Below are 26,975 nucleotides of genomic sequence, written 5' to 3'. Positions count from 1 at the left end.
AAAATATTGGGTTTTGATCAGCATTAGTGGAACACGTTGACAGTTAATGTCAACTAATTATTAAAAAGTGTAATTAATATATATATATATATATGTAAATAAATAAATGACTAAAAAGTAAAAATATATAATAATGAAAATACAAAAAAATAAACAGCTTTTTTTAAAGTAATTCAAATAAATTTTATTAAAAAGTAAAACAAAATAACAATAAATAATATTTTTAAACTAAGTAATTCTATATATGTATTTTAATTAAAAAGTAAAATAAAAATAAAATAAAAAACTATTTTAAATATATATGAGTAAAAATAAAATATATAATAATTATATTGAAAATAATAAACAATATTTTTAAACCAAGTAATTCAAATATATACTTTAATTATTAAAAAGTAAAAATAATAATAAAAATATTTTTAAACAAATATATATATATATATATAATTATTTTTAAAACAATGTTGTTTAAAAACATATATCACCACCATAGTCTCATAAGATGTTGAATTAAAGAAACCTGAAGCAGAGGTTTCAGGAGTGAATTCTATTTATTTATTGCAGTTAAATCCCCAAAAAACATTTACATAAATACATTTATACAAAAAAGACAAGCAAAACCGAACAATGACGGTCCAGTTGAGTGGTGTGTTTTGAAGCAGACGTCTTAGAGGGGAAAGAATCATGTTTGTCGCAAAGTGAAACCGGAGACTCTGTTGCTATGGTGAAGGAGTGGGCGTGGCCTAGGCCGAAGTGTCAAAGAGCTTGTCAATCATTTCTTCCACCTGCTCCGGGGCGTATCGGTGATATTTCTCTGGGTTTTTGGTGAATGAAATGTTTGCACATCTGTAAAAACAAAGATTAGCATATAAACATGATCTGTATATCACACATCAGATATGAACCCATTGGTTGGTGATGCATGAATGTGAAAGTCTCACCGCTGAAGGAAGGCTCTATAAGCCTCTGAAACCACTCTCTTCTGGGCCTGTCTGATGGCGTCACGCTGCTCTTTATCAGGAACCGCCCAGCCCTTCTGGATCTTACACAGTTCCTCCAGACCCTCATTAAAACCCTGAAACACACACAAACACACACACACTCTCAACACGAGATCATGATGCAGACAGAGCAAACAAACCGTCTGACATATGAAGTAATAGATCTTAAGTTTTATTGAACCTTTAGACAAAATAGAAAAGACTGCATATGTGTTTATTATTGAGTATCATATTTTGCTAAAAACTTGCTATTGATCAGATGACAGAAGGACTGTAGGAGATTGTGTTCATCAGGGGATTTTGATCATTCAGAGGCTTTAAAAATTAATGCATCAGATATGATACAGTTGTTTAACCCTATATATATATACATATATAAGTTTAACCCTTGTGTGGTCTTCGTTTGGGGTGTTCTCCAGAGACCCCAGGCAACAAAACATAATTTTGTAACAAAATAATTTTTGTTTATGTTTGCTCTGTTTATTAATGTTTTTACTCCACATTTGTGCAGTTTTTGGAGGATTTATCATATTTTTTAAATTTATATAAATAAATTAAAAAATATTTTTTAAATAGGTTTTATACAAAAACAGCTTTTTATGTAAAATACACTTCATAAAAGACCCACATTTCTGACTTTCATTCACGGGGATAACATGGATAATTTGACATGGTTTAGTGTAAGATTTTTGCCCATCTTTTGGAAAATGCAGTTTTAAACGTAAAAAAATGATCACTTTTACCAGTAAATGGCTGCAGACCTCCACTATTTGCTATGAGCTATTTGTCTAACTGAAAGACATCTTTTCACAAGTATTTTTCAGTTTGATTCATATCTAAATATTATAAAATCACAATTATAACAATAAAAGTTACTTTTTGTCAAAGTTTTGTATTTTTTGTACTGAAAAAAAAAATCAGTTTTTCAATAAGAATTTATGAATTTTGTTGTTTTTGTATAAAAACCTATTCAACAAAATATTTATATAAATTTAAAAGATTTGATAAATCCTCCAAAAACTGCACAAATATGAAGTAAAAACATTAATAAACAGAGTAAAATTATTTTGTTACAAAATTACATTTTGTTGCCTGGGGTCTCTGGAGACCCTGAGTGTGACTTTTTTTTCTACACTAAAATAAAAACAAGATATCACTCCAATTTTTTTTTTTATTTGTAGATCTAGAAAGTGTTAACCACTGTACAAAGTTTCATGTCATTTGGACAAAGAGAACATTTTTTTTTTAACTTTAGCAAACGTCAGTTTGGGGTATAAAAAAGACCCCAAAGACCCTATAAGGGTTAAAGAATGAATCTCTCTCACCTTGAACTTGTCCTTGATGATCTGTCGCTCCTTGTCTTTCAGCTGCTCATGCAAAAACATCAGAGAAGGGTTAAACGGAGATCATTTAATGATGAACCAAACAAAAGCATTTATAACAAAAGCTTAAAAAATAAGTTCCAAACTGCATCAGAGCGGCCATATAATAAAGCATTAAAGAGGTCATGTTATGCTTTTTCAAAGTCTTGATGTTGTTTTTGGGCTCTACTAGAACAGGTTGATTATTTTCCTCATATTCTCCATTGTTGCAGCTCCTCTCTTCCCAGTCTGTCAGTAACGCTCTGTTTAGTTCCTGTCTCTATGAAGCCCCTCCTTCTGAAAAGCACAATGTGCTCTGATTGGGAAATGTCCCGCCCCTTACCATAACCGCCAGTTTCAACACACTACTAACTAACTCAACCAGGCCCCGCCCCTTTATTTTGCATATGAATTATTAAAATGAGGAATATTGCGACGTGTTCGTTCCCGGAAGAAAACTCAAGACTACAATCTCAGGGAGATCTACTTACTTTGGTTCCAGGCTGGAACGCTGGGATGTTTCTCTCAGTCAGATGCTCCGTGACCTTCAGCCAGCTGTATGTGAGTGAAGGTCAGAAGGTCATTCATTGTGTCATTACAGGACGGTTCTTGCATTTGGATCATGCTGTTTTACCTGCGCTGATAATTCTGGATCTCCAGCTCGATCAGCTCTCTGTATGAAGTCTCCACCTTCTTATGAGTCACAGCAACCAGCTGAATCAACTCAGACCTGCACAACAGGAAACAGCACTCACAACTCATTTTACTTTGGTAATGTGACTTATTTTAGGAAAAACTCATATATAAATATTAAATGAGGAAGAAAACATCTGTCCTCTGATTGGCTAGTAAGTGGTATGTTCCAGTGTCTGATTGATCAGTGAACTGAACCTGTTCAAATTAACTGAATGAATCAGTCCATATACTCACTTCTCTAGGGATTTCAGGATGTAGTTGTAGTTGTTATGGAGGAAGACGGCTCGCAGGGCCGGATCTTCGTACACTTTAGCTTTGTTTGACAGATTCAGCTGCAGGTTACCGAGGACTTTATCTACAAACAGAGGAGCACAAAAACATCATCTATTTATCTACACTCTTAAAACGATGTGTTGGCTCAACAAAAAAAATGAACGCAACAGTTTATCAGTTTTTTTGAGTTATAACATCTTTAAGTGAATTTACGTTCAACCAACAAGCTACACTGAGTTAGAGGAACTTAAAAATTTGTAGCATAAACACACATTTTTAAGTTGATTACTCAAAAAAAAAATTAAGTCGCTCAAACTATCAGAGTTGTAGCCCTGGAATCAATTAATCTGATCTATTTCAGTTCAAATCAACAGTTATCATAGCACACGCTAACATAACTTATTAACCATGTATATTTCTTGAACAAGGTATTACTTGTCACTGGCATTAGCGCAGTCATTGCTGATAGTGTTTACCTTCATGTATCTACTCTTCAAGTAACCACAAAAACTTCAACATTACAGAAACGTCAAACATAACAGCATTAAACACAAACAGGTCTTTCCCTTCACTAAAAACAAATAAATTAACACTTAATTTCAACATTTATTCTCCTTATCCAGTCCTATGCAAAGCATGCTGGGAACTAGAATTCCACTGCCTAATTTTTGAAGTTATCAAGACAATTTTATTAAGTTACTACAACCTAAAAATACCTAAAAAAAAGTCAATTAATGCAGAAATTTGAGTTTAAATTACAGATGATATTAAGTTGATGTGATGATCAACATTATTATGTCAACAGAACTCAACAAAATAATGTTTGCAACTTAATTAAAGTCTTAATTAAAACAATAAATTAGAATTTTTAACTTGCAATCATGCATTTATTTAAGTTGTGGTAACAGGGCCCCTGTTACCACAATTATTATTTACTATTATACTGAATTAATATTTAGTTGAATTTAAGTATTTTTATTTAGCTTTAATTTATTTTTACTTCAGTTTTAGTAAGTCTAAGGAAACATTCTTATTATAAGTTTTTAATCTAGTATTTATATTTTATTTTAGATGTATTTCAATTAACGTATTTTTGTTTTTATAGTTTTAGTTAATAATTACAACACCGAACACAATTTTTTTTAATATACTGTATTACTACTACTAAACACAAACATATCTTTAGTAAGATGTTTTGTTTTTTAAAGGCAATACATTAAAATAATCAGTGCACACTTAAAGGATTAGTCCACTTTTAAATTAAAATTTCCTGATAATTTACTCACCCCCATGTCATCTAAGATGTCCATGTCCTTCTTTCTTCAGTCAAAAAGAAATTAAGGTTTTTGAGAAAAACATTCGAGGATTTTTCTCTATATAGTGGACTTCATTGATCTCCAAACGGTTGAAGGTCAAAATTATAGTTTCAGTGCAGCTTCAAAAGGCTTTAAACGATACCAGACGAGGAATAAGAGTCTTATCTAGAGAAACGATCGGTCATTTTCTAAAAAAAATGTAAATGTATATACTTTATATAAACAAATGATCGCCTTCAAGTGGTTCCGCCAAAACCGCACTTTCGTATTCTTCAAAAAGCTTACGCTGTATGTCCTACGCTTTCCCTATGTTTTCCTCAAAAACCTTCATTTCTTTTCGACTGAAGAAAGAAATACATAAACATCTTGGATGACATGGGGGTGAATAAATTATCATGAAATTTTAATTGGAAAGTGAACTAATCCTTTAAAGGGGCTCCTATCATTAGGAATCAAATTTTATGTGATCTTTAGATATAAACGATTTTGATGATTATGAAAAAATCCTGTAACTTTCAGGACTCAAAACTTCCTCTTCAATCAAAAACAAGAGCATTTAATGAAAATGGGCTGACAATTCTGAACGTCTGCAACTCAGAGAGATCAGACAGCGGAAAATGATCAAGAAAAAGCTTTACTAACATTTTAAGATGACCTGAGGGAAAAGCTTATGTAAAAATGCATGATATGACCCTTTTGAAACAGTTATTTGTGTGTGTGTGTGTGTGTGTGAGTCTTACAGATGTATGTGCTCAGTAGTTTTCGACTGAACTCTGAACTGTAGCTGCTGGCGGATGAACTGCTCTCTGAAAATGACAAGAGACACATTTCAACAGCGTTCATTTGTTTAACATACAGAAAAATCTCACTTCCTTCTGTCCGAGCCATTCTGTCAACCTCTGAATCTAAATCATTCATAAACTAGATGCTTAGATTGAATCTAATCTGACCTTACATGCATAACATACACTTCTATACACTCACTCTCTGAGAAGAGAAACTGGTCTCAGATCAGCTGAACTGATTTTGCCTCAGATTAAATTACAGCTCATGCTTTAACATTCTATACATCTTAATTATTGTTTCATATCCTGTTCGCTACAGGGGATGATATGAAGATCCTCAGATCCAATAACATCAGATGAAACTTTCTACAGACAGATTATGTGATTCAGCACAAACAAAAGTTCCTGGAAAACATCATAAACACCATATTTAAAGCCTGCAACTCTTTCAGAAACATCTGCATGACTAAAAAGCAAGTACAGTAAGCGATTCAGAAAGACAGTTATGGGTTTGAAGTCAACATGAAATCAAATCAGACTCGTTTACATTCATAATAAATGTTTCTGGTCATATTGTGAATGATTTTGATGTGTTATCAAAATCTCTGTCTGAAACAATTGTTACTTTCTGCTGATTTAATTAAGGCCACATGATGAGGGCAAAATGACATTAACTAATAATATTTTACCCCACTGTATGCATGCAATCAAATCCCAATAGACAAAATCAATCCCGTTCTACATTATTTATACAAAATACTAGTCAACATGAAGTGCTTTTTACCCATCATACTTAGTGAAACGCTTTTTACTTCAGAATAACGAGCATCGACAGATCATGTATTAAGAAAGTAAAGCGAGTCAGTTCAGGTTTCATGTTGCCTGTAAAGTCGGAGGAGTCCCGCTCTACTCATCCGCGTGGCTCTTACCTCGGGGGTCTAAAGGAATATTGTAAGTGTCCCCGAGTACTACAGGGCAGAAGCAAAGCAGAACAGAGAGAGAAAGAGAACAAGAGAAAGAGGCAAAGGGCAAGAAGTTAAAATAGTTCTGTTAGTGTAGAGCTTAACCACTGATGGCCAGCCAGGGTGGGAGAGCAAGATCATGTGACAGAAGCAGAGGTGAGTGGGCGGGGCTGAGAATCCAGTGGGAGGAGCTACAGAGTGGCATGCACTGCTGTGAACATGAACGGTAGAGGACATATTTAGTTTCTGACCATTTTCACTGACCATAAGGCAAGACTGCTTAGCAGATCCAACTCTAGATAGTAGTTGATTGCCAAAATGGTACTTTGAGCAGAATTCTGCAATTTAGAGGCTAAATCATTATTATCTAGTGCACCCTTGCAGGGTGGAGAGAGATGGGTCAGGGAAAACAACAGCAGAGAAGCTGAAAATGGTTGAATTTGCTTTCCAAATATGATCTCAGAATGAGCGACTTCAGGAAAACCGAAGGAAAAGGAAATGCAGACCACAGGAAATGTGAAAAGATGACAAACAAGGAGACAGGAGGGTGAGGATGGCGGTCTGTGGGGATTGTGTTATGAACATTAATGTGATAAAAACAGACATCTCAGCTGTCCAACATAGAGCTCACATCTGCTCTTTAACTACAAACAATCTTCAGCTCACTGCAGAATGGCAGATTTATAATTCAGATATATCTATTGGATCTAATATGTCTGTTTTTAATGTGTACATGACCGTGTTTGTGCTTTACCCTGAGAGGCCAACATCGCCCCTGCGGTTTCCTGGAAATCCAACAGCTGCTGCAGGAACAGGATGGCCTGAGGAGAAACAATGAGAGAAAAAGAGCATCTTTGTCTGGTTTTACAACTATTTACTACTATTAGTAGTATTTTAATGTACTAAAATGGGCAGTGAAGAGATCTTACATTGCTTGTGAGTTCATGTACGGTCCCGTCTTTCGGCATGTTGTACTCTTTATCTGGATCGTTCTGTTAAAGTAGAGAAACTCACATTATCAGAATATAAAAATAACCATTATTAAAATGATTATCGTTATTTATATATTATATTATTATCGTTATTAATAATAATAAATGTAATTAATAATTCATTATAAATACTTACATTAATTGCATTAAAACTATTGTTTATATTGAATGTAATATAAAAATAATATATTTTTAATAATTTTAGATTATTTCTATATTAAATTAAATCATAAATACTATTTTTTATTTTAGAATTAATTATTATTTAGAATTAATTTATCACTTTTATTATTAATAATAATTAATGATTTAAATTTAAATAAAATAATACATTTATACATATATATATATAATAATTTAATATTTTATATTAAATGAAAAATATTTTAAATAATATTCATAATTAATTATTAATTACATTGATTTTATATATATATATATATATAAAATATTAAATGAAATATTTTCAAATAATTAATAAAATGTAAAATTAATTATTAATTACATTTAATAATAATTATACTAATGATAAAGCTTTAAAATGAAATAAAATAATACATTAAATAATATTAATTATAATAAAATTACATTAATAATATATAAATAATATTTTTAATTAATAATAATTTAGATTTAAATAGATTTAAATTAAATAATTTATATAAAATTTATATATATATATATATATATATATATAATTTCATATTTTTATATTAAATGAAAAATATATTAAATAATATTCATAGTTAATTATTAATTACATCTAATATATATATATATATATATATATATATAAAATTAAATAATTGAATATTTTATATTACATTACATCATAAATATTTTTGAATAATTAATAAAATGGATAATTAATTATTAATTACATTTAATAATACTAATAATTAAGCTATATTTCATTATATTTAAATGAAATATAAAAATAATAAATTAAATAATATTAATTATACTAAAATTACATAAATTAATACATTAAAAGGTGGATGTTCATGTGACCCGGAGCTAGATGGTCGCTTAAGACTTCGCTCTGCTCCAGGCCAGGGTTTATTTTCTTATTTTCTCCAAGTAAATGTGACATTATCAGTTAATTATTGCCACAATAAGCAAATAAGCAATAAGCACAATAAACATTCTGCACAGACACCGGCCATTCTGGGGTTTGCAGCCTTGGCAGAGCTCTGGGCTGCGTTTCCCAAAAGCATCGCAAGCCTAAGTTGATCGTAGAGATCACTGGTGGCAATGGTTCTACAATCAACTTAGGCTTATGATCCTTTTGGGAAACGCAGATTGATCATTACACTGCAGTCAGCAGTTACCTTAATGCTGTCAGCGAACTCCTCAAGTGCTTTAGCTCCGGTGGTCTCCATAGAGGTGATGAGCGCTGGGAGCTTGTTCTTGGTGCTGGCAGCTGTTCCCTGCACCACAACACAGGACATGACATCATCAGCTATGACACCGTGCCAACAAAATCCAGTGCAAAATTGTATATCATTTCATATGCGTGTACTCTTTCTCTCTTTCACCTGTAGTGTGGTGTCAAAGTCCGGTTTGGTCTGTTTGAGGTGGCGCAGGATGGGGAAGATGGTCAGCACGGCGGAGTAATCGTGTCTCATAATGGCTCTGCGTGCCGCTGAGACGATGTTATCGCCTTCCAACATCAAATTATCCAATGCCTCCTGCAATGACATAAAATTAAACACACACATACGGGAACCATATAAACACACAGCAGTGATCTGCACGGACCTGTATGAGCGAGTCGAAGGTCTTTTTCTGGTGATGCTCGGGAATGATCTCGGTCAGTAAAGCGTACTCGCTCTGAGCCAGCTTCACAAACGCACTGATGCAGTGGATGTACGAATCAATCTCAATGTCCAACACGTCATCCTTCCCTGAGAAGAACACACACAATCACACACACACACCTGTAAAAGATCTCAAGAAAAACAATATTCAAATACACTCATTTTGAAATATGGATGATATGATAATATCTAAACAGGAAGGAAACCAAACAGAGTTAAAATCTGAGGGGCCTGGAATGTTAACACTTGCTCAACCAATGGCATGCGTTTTTCCTGTAACTCAAACAGTAGATCATGGCGCTTGCAACGCCAAGGTCATGGGTTCGATTCCCAGGGGAATGCATGAGTTGATCAAATGTATGCCTTAAAAAGCAATGCAAGTCACTGTGGACAAAAGCATCTGCCAAATGCAAAAATGCTAATGCAGCAGGACTATTGATTAGTTTGAAACACAGCAGACTTTATATTTGATAACTGACTGAGTCAATATTTCTGCAATTCTGTCTGGTGCTTTAAATAACTAGAGCTTTAAATAAAATAGATCAATATGAGACCAAAAACCTACAAAGAGTGATTGATCGTTTAAATTTGCCGATTTCAATTCTTTCATTGAATATGGTTTCTGAAATGATATTGCTAAATGATAATTAAAAACAAAATATAGCTGCGAGCAGCAATTATCAGGGTTCAAGCGTTTTAAGGGCTTTCAGCACATGCGTAAAAAGGTATAATGTTTTAATTAGCAAGCCTGTAATGATCTCGGTCATAGATGGAAAAGACTATTTACAGCAAATACAGGCAATTTACCATAGGAAAGCTTTTTAACAGTTATCGAGGTTGAGCTGAAAACCTAGGACTAGTTCACCAAAGTTGGTTTTTGAAATAATCTCCAATATTTAACGAATGATTCGATGGACAGCGGCGGTCCTAGAGGCAAAGCTGCTCAGAATGAGGAGTTCTACCATGTGGTATGAATGTCATGGGCGTGTGCGAAAAATCGTGCGATACACGATCCTTTACGTACGTGAAAACGCGAAGGCACCCCCTGGTGGCCGATTTCTTTCGAATTTCTCATAAATCTGCTCAAAATCCATTGGCCGATGACAGACACGTTTTTTGAGATACATCAATGTCCTCATAGACAGTCATGGCACCTTGGACAAAGACACTGCATGCCAATCTTCAAGTCGATCGGACTAACGGTGAAGTAGTTATAGCCATTTTCAAGTTTTTTTCCTGTTATGGCGCCAACAAGTGGCCAATCGCCGCATCCTTTTTCACGCGACCACAGAATGAGCTCTTACATAGGTGTGCCAAATTTGGTGAAAATATCTCATTCCGTTTACAAGTTATAGTAATTTTAGTAAAAGAGGCTCCGCCCACTTTGAATGTTTTGGCGGCCCTTAGAGACCGTGAATCGAAATTTCAACTTTTTTTTTTTATATAATTATTGACAATCAGACTCCAGAGAATCTTGCTGCACTGGTTTGGTTCCGATCGGGTCAAAAACCTAGGACTAGTTCGCAAAAGTAGGTTTTTCAAAAAAAAACAAAATATCCAAAAATTTCACAGAACAACAAATTCGAAGCATTCTGTCCATCTTGAGCCAAGGATTCCAACGATATAAGACACTTGAGCCTACGCCGATGAGACCGATATTAAAATTGCTTGATTTTCCTTTAAAACCCTCCAGCTCTGCTTTAACCTCTCTTAAACAAACGTTTAGGGTTTAAAGCTTTAAAATCAAAGCTCTTACAACATCAGCATCTTTGACATACTGTTGATCATGACCGAAAATAATTTAGACTCAGCCCTCAGTTTGTAGAAACACTAAAACCCACCTGGATAATCATTAAAACACACATTATTTTGAACATAAAGCCACAAGATTTTGTGTTCACATGAGACTAATAAAATCACATCATTTCACAAGGATAAGTCAACATCATTTCCTATTGCTTGTTTTGAACACAAAAATACTTTTAATCAGAGTAACTTGTATTGAATCTTTTAGGTCAGACTCACCTGTGGCCGCCCCATGCTTGTCGTCAGACAGGAGCTTAACCCCACGTAGGTCATGATCCAAACCTGATTGGTTAGGATATAGTCACATGACCTGGGTCACTCTCCCCAGGTTATAGAGGGAGTGTTGAACAAGCTCAACCCGCCCCCACAAAAGCAAAGGCCACTTGTTTTAGGATGTTAGTGGGGTTTCTAAGTGCACCAATGGACCCAGCAAAGCACAGAGACTTATGGGAAACAGCGATGGTTTGAGAGAAAATAAAGAGCAGTCTTCCTGCTGCCACACTCATCCTTTTGCAACTCAAAAAGTCAACTTCCTACTTGGAAAAGTGCAACAGAATAATTTGGAAAATTCAGATTTCGAAAAGATTTTAATATACTATTATAATTTAATTAATAAATTAATAATTAACTAATGAATAATTACACTTAATTTTACAATTTTGCTTAAACATTATTATTTTGAATTAGCTTTTTATATTTTTAGTTTTCATTTGAATGTTTTAGTAATTTTATGTGCTTTTGTCATTTTTATTTTTTTTAAATAAGAAAATATTTAGCTTTCATTTATACATTTCTGTTTTAATTAATTTTAGTAAAATGCAACTTATTTTATTCATTCAATTTTTTCTATCTAATATTTTCTAGGTTTTTTTTATCTATTTATTTTATTTTGCATTTATTTCAATGAACAAAAACAATTTTTAAAAGTTTTAGTTAACAATAACAACACTAATAGTTTGATATCAGACATGACGGCAGTTAATTATCAACTTTTTTTTAAAGCAAAAAACAATACATCAATAAGTCAAAGTTCTTGCAACATATTTTACATGTTCTGCAAAATATTGTGGCAATGTACGTGGCAAAATTTAGTTAAATGCTGCTGTTCATCGCCATGTTTTCAACTCCTTATGTAAATTGGAATGTCACCTTTATTTAAATCCACATTGTTGTTGATTGTAAATATACTATATATAATATTAAAAGAATATGGACAAACAATGGCATACAGGAAGGTCTCTCTCTCTCTCACCATCCTAAGGCCGAAGGCAAAACCACTGCAGCCCACAAGTTTCTGTTTTCTCCGACTGTTGTTTACCGAAACGCAGGAACAACAGTTCAAAAACACAGCAAAAGTGAGAGAAAACGTAGAGAGGGAAGGAAACCAGAAAGACAGCTTGCTTTACCTTCCAGAGGAGTGAGGTTAGAACCCTTTTTTCCATCCAGGCCATGCTGAGAGTACTGTTTGAGCAGATTCTGAGCCTTACGGATCGTGCCTGCTCCCATCAACACCGAAATAGAGAGAAAGAGACAGAGAAGGGGGGATAGTAGCAGGGTATTCAAGGAGGAAAACAGAGGAAGACACCGTGAGGTAGAGGAAGAGGAAGGGCGTCTGAAACCCTGTTCACCGACACCAGAGGAACAACTGAGAGAAATTCCAGATCCCTCCGTGACTAAAGCACACCACAGCTGTCACAATCACACGGTCCAACGTTAACCTCTGACAAACGGCAAATGAGAGTTACAGAAATAAACGGCAGTTCCTGTTTGATGGTAACTTTATCATCACAAGGGATTTTCTTGTTTCCAGTGCAAATATCTGAACATTCTTAAAGGGATAGTTCACCCAAAAATGAAACTTCTGTCATCATTTACTCACCCTCAAGTTGTTCCAAACCTGTATGAGTTTCTTTCTTCTGCTGAACACAGAAGAAGATATTTTGAAGACGGCTGACGGTAGCCATACGTCAACAGAAGAAAGAAACTCATACAGGTTTGAAGGTGAGTAAATAATGACAGAATCTTCATCTTTGGGTGAACTATCCCTCTAAATCAAGATACAGTTACTTGAGATGCAAAATGACATTAGATAAGAAGTCTTGTTTTCTGAGAAATTGCTGGAAAAATGAAGTGAATTCATGCTTAAACAAGAAAAAACATCTGCCAATGGGGTCAGAAAAATAAACTGGTTTTCCCTTTGAATAAAGATTATTTTTCTGACCACATTGGCATAACCTGACATGAGCAAATTAAAAATATACAAAAAGTATCTTAAAGAAAACATTTGTTGTGACTTGCATGTGTTTGAACGATTTTTAACTTCACCATCAAATCTTGGAAACTTAAAATTTTAAAATATTAAATTAAGATTCGAATTTACAACCAATTTACCTAAAACATTATAATTTGCTAGGGGAAAAAAAATAAAAAAAATAAATGTGCCTTTATTCTGAAATGTAAAGTGGAATTTATTTACTTTTCATTTAGTTAGTAATTGTTATTTGCTTATTTTTGGTAGAAAAGGTAGAATGATTTTTTTTTTGTTTTGTTTATTGGCATGTTATTATTATAATGAAGTGTTTTATGTTTTATTTAGTTGATATTTGTTTTTGTTTTTCATTGTAATAAAAAAAAAAAAGGAAAATAATTATGTTTAAAAGTAAACTCACATTAAGCAACCAAAACAAAAATATAACACAAATCAGGATGTCATAAAAAGACTTGTATATGATACCACAAATTACTATTAAAAATATTAGCATAATGACAAATATATATTTTTAATAAAAATAATGCAAAATTTTACCAAAGTTTATTGGTGTGTAAAAATACTTAATACTTATTTATAGCTGGTAGACTTTCTCAATTGACTCGTCATTAGCAGGAGTGGCAAAAAGTTAATTTTGGACCTTGCACACACACACACACACGCACGCACGCACACACATGCACGCACGCACACGCACGCACGCACACACACGCACGCACACACACGCACGCACACACACGCTACAGCACGCTTGCAGTGCACTCAAACATCACATCACATATCATCAAAACGTCTACAACTAAACAGAAAGAACACGTCAAACACACTGAGGAGAAAATACAACGGTTAATCAATCACAGCTATTAAACTACAGCATTGTGTCATGAACAGTGATGTTAATACAGTCATTAATATTAGCGCTGCTCAAAGCATCAGCCGCTGCCAAACATCACAACAATCTGAAACCTATTAGCATCATAAACTTATACTGAACACAGAGTTAAACATGTGAGAGTCATTGTGCGGCTAAAACAAAAGGCGTGTCTTAAAGGGGTCATATCATCATTTTTTATCATATTAGTTTTCCACAATATCTTTGTTAAAGTTTCCTGGCATCATTTCATTTTTCACTGGAAATGCTGTTATTAACTTAAATATGTAAATGAGCTCTATCATGACTGGCTAAACTTTAAATATGTGTGTTGACATGTAAAGAAGGATGACCAAAAATGAATCAGCTCCTAACTGACGTCATAATCATGAAAATTTGTGAAAGAGCCGTTCTTGCAGATTAAAATGTTTTCATAGTACGATGAACTAAATCGTACAAATAATAATAAATAATACAAAGATCAAAATATCAAAGAAAATGTGATTAACCCCTTTAATAAGCAGTTAAGTGCAGTAGATGTTTCTTCAGGAATGACAAAGACACTGGCAGTCTGTTAGTTAGGGCTGAACAGTCACAGCGCCTCCGTGTGGTGGAGCTGTGCGCATGCAGTCAGTGTTAGTAGAAAACAAAGAACTTCCTTTCTCACTGTTGAGACATTTCATAGCAATACAGTGCTGTTAGCAGACAAAATTAGCCCTCCACACAGAGAAAATACACTAACACCACTGTGCAAGACTGTACAAAGCGCTTCAAACTGATACACCGTTCCAACAGACAGGAAGGAAAGCGTCTGCTATACAGCTTAAAATACTAACCTGATTAAGAATAATAATATGAAAATGAACAAAGCCTGGCTGGTATATCAGTCTATCACTACTGTGTGTGTGTGTGTGTGTGTGTGTGTGTGTGTGTGTGTGTGTAAAGACCTTTTCACATTGGGCCTCATTTAAAGGTGCAGTAAGCAATTTTTGAGAAACACTGTTGAAAGTGGATCAGACTGAGCGCCAAAACACACTTGTAGCCAATCAGCAGTAAGGGGCGTGTCCACTCATGGAGGGGGAGGTGCCTGTGTTGCATAGTGTGTTGGGGGCGGAGCTATCAAAATAGGGGTGTGATCCTTTTGGGTAGGGGCGTGTTTATTTTGGTGATTTCAAATATTTCTCAGAAATTGCTTACTCACCTTTAAGAAACATGAATAGAAGGATTTCTGTCCAAATCGTTCATAAAACTATTCTTAAATAAATTGCCATTTGATTTGCACGACAATTTATGCAACAACGGTCCGATAAAGTATTTAAATATCGAGCTGAATGCAGCAAAGACAAAAATGGCTGTGTAAAGATTTTAGAAAAAGTTGTTCTGCTTGTTTTTAATGAATGAGGACCATTAAGTGCAAATTGGGGTATGTAAGATTTTTTTTTAAATGCTTAAAATATTTTTAATTTGGCAAGGATGCATTAAATGGATCAATAATAACTATAAAGACATTTAAAATATTACAAAAGATTTCTGTTTCAAATAAATGATGTTAGTTTGAACTTTCTGTTCAAAGAATCCTGAAAAAATATATGAGAGTTTCCACAGAAATATGAAGCAACACAATTGTTTTAAATATTAATAAACATTTAAACATTAATAAATGTTAAAAAATAAATATTTCTTGAGCATCAAATCATGATCATGTGACACTGAAGACTGGAGTAATGATGCTGAAAATTCAGCTTTGATCACAGGAATAAATTACAGTTTACAATATATTCACATAGAAAACAGATATTTTAAATTGTAATAATATTTCACAATATTACAGTTTTAACTGTGTTTTTGATCAAATAAATGCAGCCTTGGTGAGGAGAAGATACTCTGTAATAATTATATTTAATAATTTAATTTAAATATATTAAATTTAAATATATTTATTTAATAAAGTACATAGTTTAATTTAAAATATTAAATTCATTTTTTTTTTTTTTTTTTTTTTTACAGTATTTTCAAAAACATTAAAAAAAAAAATCTTACTGACCCCAAACTTTTGAATGGTAGTATAATTCTTTTTTGGTTCACCACAAAGGCCATTTTTTCCCATCAAAATAAAAGTTTGTGTCACGCTCTGTGTGTATAATTTTTGGGTGTATTTGGCCAGCAAATTTTACTAGTGAAAAACGGTTGCGTTGCATGTTAACAGGCCATTCATGGACACAATGAATCCTGATCTGTCGCATGTATATGTGTGTGTGTGTGTGTGTGTGTGTGTAATGTGAAGCTCTGGCTCTGCGAACAGAAGCAAGCAATGGACACGTCACACAATACAGCTGCAACTTTACCTGGGATGTAGACTGACATCATCAGACACGAGTGAGACAGAGAAGAGAAACGGGCAGAGGAGAGGAGACGGTTAGTGAGAACACACACTAGGAATAGGAAAAGAGGAGAACTCTCGACAGGAAATGAGGTCATGGAAGACAGATACACCTGATCGCGATCCATCAGGAACCCAAAGAGACCCGATCTGGTGAGGTCAAGGGTTAAAGGTCACTGACCTGGTCTTTTCGGAGCCTTCTTAGTGGGCGTCTCCTTGCGTTTGGTCTGTACGGCGGGGGAGTGGATGGCAGAGCTGGCGCTGTTCTTACGGAAATGCTCCTTCAAACCTTTGATGGACCGATCCAGCTGACTGGATCGGACCTGGAAATACACGTTCATGAAGTCTGCAGATAAAAAAAAACAGACAACATGAGATTTCAAACATCCTTGAGATATACGTCTAAGAGAAAATCGTTTGCGTGTGTCCACCTTGGTTGCGTCCGTACTCCACCAGCCAGGCAGAGATGCAGATGATGTCCTGCAGCACGGCTTCGGGCAGGTGCTCCAGCATAACGTCTTCCTGCACCTCCATGTCCTCGTCTCCTCCAATGGCGTCCAGGATGAGGACGGGCGGCACCGGTTTACTGTACCGCGTCAGCAGGCTGCGAAACTCCGCCTCCAGCAGCTCCTTTCCTTTCTCGAAACGAGCTTTCTGCAACACGACAGCCCTCGCTGATGAATGTTTCATTCAAACTGAAGGAGAGTGAGGAGTTTGTGAGAGGATGAGGAACGTACCACTGTGTTGAGCTCAGGACTGTCGGGATTGTTGTCCTGGAAATACTCCACGGCCTTCTGGATCTTTGCAATGCAGGCCAGATACTCGTCCAGACGACCAGCTGGGCTGCAAGAGTAGTGATTGACCGATATGAGTACATTAATTTATATATGTGTATTTTGGTTTTGATTTTGGAAATGAAATATGGTGGGAACGCCTACAGTTGTCAGTGGATAACGTCTGACCGATATATTTGTCTAGCACTAAACACGAGTCTCAGGTCACACTCACCCTTCCCGGATGATCTTGTCGGTGTCTTTGGCCACATGATAGTAACTGATCACGTGATCCATACAGGACAGAGTTTTGTCCACATTCTCCTGCAGTCGCTGCAGATTCTCAGTCTGCTTATGAACCGGGATTATGGAGTTCTCCAGCTGCATCAGACGGCTCTCAAACGAGGACAGGATGGACACCTGGAAGAATCAAAACACATTCATGGCTTCATTCATTAAAATGAACTACAAAACAATATTTACAATGAATGTAACAGCAGATAATGGTATGTGCACAGCAAATATCACTGTACAACACTGCTGAAGTCAGTAAATTCAGTGTTTATCATCTTATATCTCAAAATCAGGATGACACAAACACACAATTTCACCAAATATATGAAGTGATCATCTCTTACCATTCCTTTAGTGAGCTGATCACTCTTCTCCAGGCTTTCACGAATAAAAGACAGAGTTTCTTGCTCCTGAAGATTGTAAATAAAAACATACAGGTCCATATCTATGCACACTGTAAATTAGGCTATAAACTCTCAAGTTAATACACCCTATCAACATAACATTATCATTTTTCCATCATTAAGCTTCTAAAATGCTTTCTGACATTATTTCCATGACAATCATGCAGATTTTCAGTCTAGTTTATCGCAAATGACATTAATAACATCCGCTCCCTGATCACGGGATTCTCATGTTATTCTTCATTCTTCCTGTTTTTTCCTCATTTTACGGACCTGTTTGAGTTTGTCCTCGATCTCCCGCTTCCGAGCGGACGCGTCTTCGGTCGGGATCATCCTGACAATCAGAAATGTGATGGAAATGACAGCTGGATCCGTCCAGATCAATGATAAATTCAGTATAATATTGCTACATTAACGTGAAGACAGCGGAAACAATACAACACAAACGGCAAGATGGCAGCGAAGTGAATCACAACATATACAAAATAAAAGTCCTCAAACCGTCATTCAATTCCTACAAGTCCAAATAGCAGCAAAATAATAAAGTTAATAAATAAAGGTAAGCATTTGCTTTAGTTGGGCTCTTGACCCTTGCCTATTTAACTTTTGTTTTTCTCTGGCTGCTGTAACTGTGTGTTTCTGAAGCACATTTGTAATAGCAAAAGTTGTGAGAAGGAACACTGATCAGATCGTGATGGTTACACCCAGAGTCTGATCTCTGAGGACATTATTTAGATTTAATAATTTCACATTATAGTAGCCCTAGAATATGTTGTCATGCTTCAATATTTTGAACGTTTTCAAGTCATTATGCAGAAATAATTTGGACAGGATCATGTAGACACACACAGACATCAAGATTCAGCGTATGAACCTCAACAATGGTGACAAAGCTGAAAACGCTTTCTTTATAATAAATAAAAAACTCAGAATATCTGATTTTTTATCTGATAATTTCATATCATATAAAACTAACAGCTAATAAATTTGACTGTTTTATTATCTGTTTTGTTATTGTATTAATTACAGATTATTTTTGTAATTTTACACACATTTGTATATGCAATTTAAGAAAACATAAAAATACTATATTAAAAATACAGTATTTTTTCTGTATAAAAATGTGAATTTTATTCCTTCTTTGCAGAGTTATAAATGGAAGGTCTTATCGAACATTAAATTTTAAAAAGCAGCCAAACAGAGCGTGGGAAACGAAAGTGCATGAGCCCAAAGGTACAAAAGTTGCTCTGGGCCCGAACGGGCTGGCCCATACTGGGTCATCATGGGCTTAATGTGGGAAGTCCGCTAGTATGGGCTGCTCACAGAGAGCCCACAGTGAGGCCAAAGCTTTGGGCCTCGCCTGGGCAAGCCCGCACTGGGCCTGTTTAGGTTTCCATTATAACATTTCAGCGACATCGGTTTTGTTCGGTTGTGAGATCTTAATTGGTTTCATTTTGATATGAGATTTCAATGACGGTCGGTTTTGTTATTTTACGAGATTTCAAAGACAGCTGATTTTGTTTCGTTACGAGATTTCAATGATGGTCAGTTTTGTTCCTTTAGGGGATGTCAATAACCGTCAGTTTCGTTCCTTTACGAGATCTCAATGACTGTCAGTTTTGTTTCACTACGAGATTTCAATGAGGGTCGGTTTTGTTCCTTTGCGAGGTTTCAATGATGGTTGGTTTTGTTCCTTTGCGAGTTTTCAATGACGGTCGGTTTTCGATTTTGTTCCTTTAGGGGATGTCAATAGCAGTCAGTTTCGTTCCTTTACGAGATCTCGATGACTGTCAGTTTTGTTCCATTATGAGATTTCAATGAGGGTCGGTCCTTTGCAAGATTTCAATGATGGTCGGTTTTCAAAGACGGTCGGTTTTCTTATGTTACGAGATTTCAATGATGGTCTGTTTTGTTCCATTATAAGATTTAAACGATGCTCGGTTTTCATTGTCAGTCAGTAAAAATTTTTTTGTTCAGTTACGAGAACTCAATAAGGTATCTTTTGTTCTTTTACGAGATTTTAATGATGGTCGGTTTTGTTCCTTTATGAGATCTCAATGACAATCGGTTTTGTTCCGTTGTGAGATTACAATGACAGTCGGTTTTGCTGGGTTACGAGATCTTAATAACGATCGGTTTTGTTCCTTTAGTTTTGTTCCTTTACGAGATCTCAACGACTGTCAGTTTTGTTTCATTACGAGATCTCAATGACAGTCGGTTTTGTTCCGTTACAAGATTTCAATGACAGTCGGTTTTGTTTCATTACGAGATCTCAATGATGGTCGGTTTTGTTCCGTTACAAGATTTCAATGACAGTCGGTTTTGCTGGGTTACGAGATCTCAATAACGATCGGTTTTGTTCCTTTACGAGATCTCAATGACTGTCAGTTTTGTTCCGTTACAAGATTTCAATGACAGTCGGTTTTGCTGGGTTACGAGATCTCAATAACGATCGGTTTTGTTCCTTTACGAGATCTCAATGACTGTCAGTTTTGTTCCTTTATGAGATCTCAATGACAATCGGTTTTGTTCCGTTGTGAGATTACAATGACAGTCGGTTTTGCTGGGTTACGAGATCTTAATAACGATCGGTTTTGTTCCTTTAGTTTTGTTCCTTTACGAGATCTCAATGACTGTCAGTTTTGTTTCATTACGAGATCTCAATGATGGTCGGTTTTGTTCCGTTACAAGATTTCAATGACAGTCGGTTTTGCTGGGTTACGAGATCTCAATAACGATCGGTTTTGTTCCTTTACGAGATCTCAATGACTGTCAGTTTTGTTCCGTTACAAGATTTCAATGACAGTCGGTTTTGCTGGGTTACGAGATCTCAATAACGATCGGTTTTGTTCCTTTACGAGATCTCAATGACTGTCAGTTTTGTTTCATTACGAGATCTCAATGATGGTTGGTTTTGTTTCTTTACGAGATTTAAATGATGCTCGGTTTTCATTGTCAGTTAAATTTTCATTTGTTCAGTTTCAGGAACTCAATACGGTATGTTTTGTTCTTTTACGAGATTTTAATGACAGTTGGTTTATTTCCATTTCGAGATTTCAGTGACAGACGGTTTTGCTGGGTTACAAGATCTCAGTGATGGTTGGTTTTGTTCCTTTAGTTTCGTTCCTTTACGAGATCTCAATGACCGTCAGTTTTTATCCGGTTATGAGATTTCAATGAAGGTCGGGTTTGTTCCTCCACGAGATTTCAATAACGGCTGTTTTTTTTCCACTCCGAGATTTCATTGTCACTCGGTTTTGTTCCCTAACGAGGTTTTCAGTGCTACTTGGTTTTGTTCTGTTATGAGATTTCAAAGACAGTCTGTTTTGTTCAATTACGAGATTTCAATGACGGTCGGTTTTATTCGGTTACGAGATTTCAGTGACTGCCTGTTTTGTTCGGTCACAAGATCTCAATGACGGTCAGTTTGGTTCCTTTATGAGATTTCAATGACAGTTTGTTTTCATTGTCAGTCAGTTTTGTTCCGTTACGCGATTTCTATGATGGTCATTTTGGTTCAGTTACGAGATCTCAATGACGGTTGGTTTTGCTCCATTAAGAGATCTCAATGATGGTCGTTTTTTTCTGGATTATGAGATTTCAATGACAGTCGAGTTCGAAACGATTCAATTATATCATTTGTAATGTGAAACTTGCTAACTACCTGCATGGTATGTGATTAATGTAGGGATTATTTTTGCCCCAGGGTTACACCCATTATTCAGTACAATTTATGGCGACTATACTGGGGCGTTGGGCGGTATATGATGTGCTGTATGGACTATTTTACACCAGAGTTACACCCTTATACAGTACAGCTTATTGCGACTGTACTGGGGCGTTAGGACCCACTCAGACCACAGGTTAATCAGACCCGCTGGCCTCTCTAACACCTCTTCCCGCAGCTACGCAGCCTCCCAGGAGGTTTCCCTTCCAGATAGAGACTTGTATATAACAAGTGATGAGGTTTCAGATGTGATCAATGAAGCAAAATTCTTTATGATGCTTATGTCATTAATAAGTATCTGATTTTCAGCTTTCTTCAACACGACAAGCGTGTTTTTCTTCCCAGTGTTAAAGAAAACAAAAAATTCAAGGATCAAGAGCACAACTAAAGGAAACGCTATTCACCAAAATGGTGACTTTAAAAAATATATTATTTTTAATTATAAATAAATAAATGAATAAATAAATCTGGCAAAGCTGTCTAATCATCCTCTGCTGAGATCTTGACTGTTGAGAGATTTAATTGTTTGCAGTTGATGTTTTCAGTGGCTGACATCAGATCAATTATTATTTGCAGTAATGCATGTGAATGAAAAAGATCTTAATGAAACATGAAACAAAATAATTATTTACAATTGACATAAGAACAATTTAAATTGTTTTTGGTTTAACTAAGAAATAAGTCAAATTAGGTTAAATGAACATCAGCCGTGGTATTGAAAACTTAAAAAAATAAGTTCACTTTAGTTTCGTAAAGTTATTCCAACTAAACTTTATAAGTTCAAATAACTACATTTGTCAAGTTGAAAGTACTTAAAATTCTAAGTAAATACAACTTAACTGAGTCAATGTAAAAAGATAACTCAAAAAGTTAAGTTAGAAATTTCCTGTTGTTCTGTTTTATTTTATTTATTTTTTTACACATGGCAGATGTGGGCCGACACAAAGTTGCTATCTGGGAAGTGTCATTTGGAACTCATTTATAGTTATTTATATTAAAAATATATGTTGATGATGATTAAACACATCAGTGCCCTCCATAGGCACAATTTTAGGTAGCCTATATAAAGCGATGGATTGTGTGTGTGTGTGTGTGTGTGAGAGAGAGAGAGTCTGGTGGTCACTCCAATACTACAATGATATAATTTATTGAATAATGCCTTTTTTACTACTCTTTAAACCAATAAATAAAAATTGGTTTATGATGACCACACCCCCCCCCCCTTTTTTTACAACTTCATTTCTTGAATTCAGTGAACATGAGATACAATCACTCAATAATCAACTTTCATATCATTAACTAGAGAAAGTATATATAATTCCCCCCCATCCCCCCCACCCAAAAACAATAATTTACTGCAGTATATAAATATGTACATCTGTTGTTTTGTGTCACTGTCGGCAAAACAGAAGCATAATACATAATGTCATGCAATATTTTATAACAAAAATCTGCATTCTTTAAGTTAGTTAGTTAAAAAATAAGTAATATAAAGAAGTTAAACGTATTTTTAAATGTCAAACATATTATTTAACAGGTTGTGCTTAACAAATTATAGAAAACAAACAACACAAATCAGCTAACCAAGTAACCATTTCAATCATTTTAAAAATGAAATATTAAAAGTTCATCGTGTGAATTCTGAAGGTCAGACACTCCTTCCTAAGATTCCTCTTGTTTTGTGAAAGCCTGAAAATAAACAAAATGGAGTTACATACTGTATCATCAGAAAGTGTAAAATTAAATTAGGACATTATTAAAAGGATAGTTCACCCAAAAATCTACAATTACTAACCCTCATGTCATTCCAAACCCATAAGACTTTCACTCATCTTCAAAACACGATTGAAGACATTTTTAATGAACATACATGGCGCATACAAATATGGTAAATGGAAGATCAAGCACGCTCGACTGACACGCAAGAACCAATGAGGTTCATTCTCTTGTCACACGGCACATTTGAGCAAGAACCACTGAGGTTTGATCTGGCAAGTACGGCTGAGCTTCCGTTTACCATATTTTCACTGATCAAAGTGAATTAAAGATAAATTAAATCTGTTCATCATATAACGTGATCACGTCTCTTCACAAGACTTTAAACCGCTCGATTTATATAGTTTTATTTTACGATCTCTTTAAGAACGTTTTGAGTGAATACACTTCTGTCAGAAGTCAGAAATCTGTCAGATTTCATTAAAAATATCTTCATTTGTGTTTTGAAGATGAACGAAAGTCTTACAGGTGTGGAACGACATGAGAGTGAGTAAATGTTGACAGAATTTTCGTTTTTGGGTGAACTAACCCTTTAAGATGTCTTGTGAACACACCTGCTTTAGAAACTGCCTTCCAAAGTAATTTGTTGCCATGTTCTTCAGGTTTGTTCTGGCTCCCACTTTACAGCGCACATATCCGTAGAGGTTCGCTCCCTGTAACACCACTCCCATTATCACCACCGCCTGCCAGAGGAAACGAGATTACTCACAGAAGAACTTCAGAGATGTCTCAGTGTCTGTGTAACACCTCATAAAGAGAGCCAGTAGAGAAGACAGACAGCTGAAGCTCAGAACTCACCAGCCATTTTATCTTTAAAGAGATGAGTGTAGTGAAAGCAAAAACGACCCAGATGACGGGGCAGATGATCAGACCCAGCCAGAAGATTCGAGACTCTGCGTTTGAGGTTCGTGATGCTGAAGACTGAGTCCCAGTGGCCTGTAAACACACACAGGACGTCAATGGAACACACAATAAATCACACACACAAAAAAAGCAAATTCACACTTAACACTCTCCTCTTCGTTTAGGGGTCACACTCGGCTCCTTCGCAGTCAAAAGTGACCAAAGCCTTCAAATGTAACTTTTTTTTTGTTGTTTTTGTTTTCAGGAAAACCAATGTAATATATTTTTGTTCAATAATGTTTTTTGATTATTATTTAAGTTTTTGAGGGTATTTTATGATATTATGCAACATTTATAAACATTTTATTAGCTATTTTTCCCCCATTGAAAATAATACACAATTTAATTTTCAATTAAAGCAGTATTCCAAATAAAACAGAGACAAGGCATTTAAAATCCAATTTTTTGAAGGTAGATTAGTGCCATCTGGTGGGGGTAAAAAATATAAAAACGTATGTAATGCCATGTTGTAACCACTAGATGTCTGTATAGTTCTATATAAAGTGGCTGTAGTGGTTTTTTTTTAGACATAAATGCTTATTTTATTAAGTTGTGGATTTGGATTTATACTTATGACGATCTCAACGACTACTTTTTGTCAAGGTTTAGATGTTTTTGTTTGAAATGCTGATTTAAAATGTCAGTTTTTGCATTAATTTTACTACAGTCAAACCTGAAAACAGAGGAGGACATTTTTATTAGAAATTAATTAACACCTTTATTCAGCAAAGAAGCGTTCAAATCATCAAAAGTGACATTTAGAATGTCACAAAAGATTTTTGCAAATCATCATATCAGAATGATTTCTGAAGGATCATGTGACACTGAAGACTGGAGTAATGATGCTGAAAATCCAGCTTTGATCATAGAAATAAATTACAGTTTACTATATATTCACATAGAAAACAGCTATTTTAAATTGTAAAAATATTTCACAATTTTACTGTATTTTTGATCAAATAAACACAGCCTTGGTGAGCAGAAGAAACAATCATACAGACTTTTGAACAGTAGTGTTAATCAATCACGTTTTTCTATTAATAACAAAGCAGTATACATCTACTGTAATATAAATAGTATAGCAATAAAAATGTTTATTTTTTTTTTGCCACCCAACCCTACTAAGGACTGTGTGTGTAATCGTACCTTTCTGGACTCAAACACCCAATGGCTTTTTCCATCATCATCCACTTGATTCCACCAGCGCAGACCCACCATCAGACGCCCTGTGATATTCTAGAAGAAGACAAACACGTATGCAGGACAAGTTACATGCTGAAGTTTAATATTTAGACTCAAAGGTTTGTTTGACACCTGATCAGTTATTCCGAATCCACACAGACCTTCACAGTCCAGAAGTCACATGACAGGAGGAGGATGATGGTGACCATACAGGCGATGAAGCTTCCTCCAAATAAACCACACAGCAGGTAGACCATAATCGCACTGACCCGGAAGAACAGGTGGAAGAAGGACGCCAGCGGATGCCTGGAACCACACAAACATTATTCTCTACTGTAATAATTACTATAAACTAAACATAAAAGAAAACATTAAGCATTTTTAGAATGAAAAATATTGTTTTAGTAATACATTTAATTAATAATAATAATAATTTATTTAGAAGGTATATTATAAATAATAATAAAACGTTATTTGCTTTATATATATATATTTTTTTTTTAAATGAGGGCATCCCTGAATGTCCTTAAAAATGTGCAATTTTACGTAAAATATTATCGATTAAATACTATAAAAACAAGTCGAAACCGGAGTCATCAAATACATAAAAAAAGCGTTTTGTACGATCTAAACAGACTAATTAATGATGACACACTTGATTTTGCTCTTTCTTGTGGCTGAATCTTCCTCAGCATCAAATAAAGACACATCTTCATCATCATTTGGGTCCTGGAAACGAGACGAGAAGATGACAGCTGTCAGTCTTATGAAGAATAATTAAATCATCGATAAAACTCAATACTGAGTTGTTTACTGTCAGTCAGAGGAATGCTAAGCTAAACCAGATTAGTAAAACATTTCTTATCTTAAACTCATACTAGAGGAACGCAAGCATGTTTACATATAAACTATGTTTACAATGTTTCAAAAGTATTAAAAATACTACAAAAAAAGGACATTTTCACACTCACCAGCCTCATTATTACGACTATCTGCGAACGTTTCTGGTGCTACTGATCTACTGATGACGTTACAAGATACGTCACTTCCGGATCTGTAAGGACTGACTACAATGCGCCTGAACAGATTTTTCTTTTGTTTGTATTACAGCAGTAACAGAAAAACAGAAACAAAATATGATAATATATTGAATATGATTTTTTAATTATTTAGTAAATAATATATTTTATATCACGTGTAATCCATAATTCACTATTAATATTTATTTAACATTACAGTCTTCAAAATACATTTCTGGATTAAATTATATATATATATATTTATATATATATATATAATTAAATTTATTAATATATATTATTTTATATTACTTTAAAAATACCTCTTCGTATTCCATTCCTTTGCATATTTCTCTCTATATTAC

The 26,975-nt window shown here is 34.7% G+C and overlaps 2 protein-coding genes across 13 annotated transcripts; both read right to left on the bottom strand.

Annotated features, from left to right (window-relative positions):
- Positions 1–532: 532 nt before the first annotated feature.
- exoc7 (exocyst complex component 7) lies at positions 533–18,474 on the bottom strand. 12 transcript variants are annotated; one of them, XM_051914320.1, is made up of 22 exons: positions 18,277–18,474; positions 17,944–18,009; positions 17,541–17,725; positions 17,270–17,375; positions 16,964–17,186; positions 16,714–16,878; positions 16,498–16,509; positions 12,419–12,508; positions 11,232–11,294; positions 9,148–9,293; positions 8,925–9,077; positions 8,718–8,816; positions 7,324–7,386; positions 7,149–7,215; positions 6,362–6,400; positions 5,388–5,453; positions 3,293–3,413; positions 2,997–3,092; positions 2,854–2,917; positions 2,327–2,368; positions 942–1,075; positions 533–846 (listed from the first exon to the last, which is right to left on the bottom strand). In XM_051914320.1, exons 1-22 carry the CDS (start codon positions 18,334–18,336, stop codon positions 744–746), a joined length of 2,163 nt encoding a protein of 720 aa, XP_051770280.1. In that variant the 5' UTR covers positions 18,337–18,474; the 3' UTR covers positions 533–743. The 12 variants fall into 12 exon arrangements, with proteins under 12 accessions (XP_051770280.1, XP_051770282.1, XP_051770284.1 ...); XM_051914322.1 differs by lacking the exon at positions 6,362–6,400; XM_051914324.1 differs by lacking the exon at positions 11,232–11,294.
- A 4,131-nt stretch (positions 18,475–22,605) lies between these two features.
- On the bottom strand, positions 22,606–26,655 carry tvp23b (trans-golgi network vesicle protein 23 homolog B (S. cerevisiae)). The gene is made up of 7 exons (XM_051915461.1): positions 26,563–26,655; positions 26,247–26,320; positions 25,753–25,897; positions 25,556–25,645; positions 24,305–24,442; positions 24,061–24,189; positions 22,606–23,419 (listed from the first exon to the last, which is right to left on the bottom strand). The coding sequence occupies exons 1-7, from the start codon at positions 26,569–26,571 to the stop codon at positions 23,393–23,395; spliced, it is 612 nt and encodes a 203-aa protein (XP_051771421.1). The 5' UTR covers positions 26,572–26,655; the 3' UTR covers positions 22,606–23,392.
- Positions 26,656–26,975: the final 320 nt, after the last annotated feature.

This window comes from Ctenopharyngodon idella, chromosome 12 (genome assembly GCF_019924925.1).
Source record: "Ctenopharyngodon idella isolate HZGC_01 chromosome 12, HZGC01, whole genome shotgun sequence".
Lineage (NCBI taxonomy): Eukaryota > Metazoa > Chordata > Actinopteri > Cypriniformes > Xenocyprididae > Ctenopharyngodon > Ctenopharyngodon idella.
The sequence above is the reverse complement of the archived record's forward strand: the minus strand, read 5'-3'. Positions and strand labels throughout refer to the sequence as shown.

Bases quoted from the DNA above. Each gene is read 5' to 3' on its own strand.
- exoc7 (XM_051914320.1), bottom strand. From the start codon at position 18,336: ATGATCCCGACCGAAGACGCGTCCGCTCGGAAGCGGGAGATCGAGGAC. The intron at 9,294-11,231 runs GTGAGTCTGACC...TGTTCTTCTCAG, and splicing joins CAAGCATGGGGCGGCCACAG to GGAAGGATGACGTGTTGGAC. The intron at 3,414-5,387 runs GTAAGACTCACA...CTCTGTTTGTAG, and splicing joins ACTACTGAGCACATACATCT to ATAAAGTCCTCGGTAACCTG.
- tvp23b (XM_051915461.1), bottom strand. The intron at 25,898-26,246 runs GTGTGTCATCAT...GTGTGGTTCCAG, and splicing joins ACAAGAAAGAGCAAAATCAA to GCATCCGCTGGCGTCCTTCT. The intron at 23,420-24,060 runs GTGTGTTCACAA...GTTTATTTTCAG, and splicing joins GAAGGCAGTTTCTAAAGCAG to GCTTTCACAAAACAAGAGGA.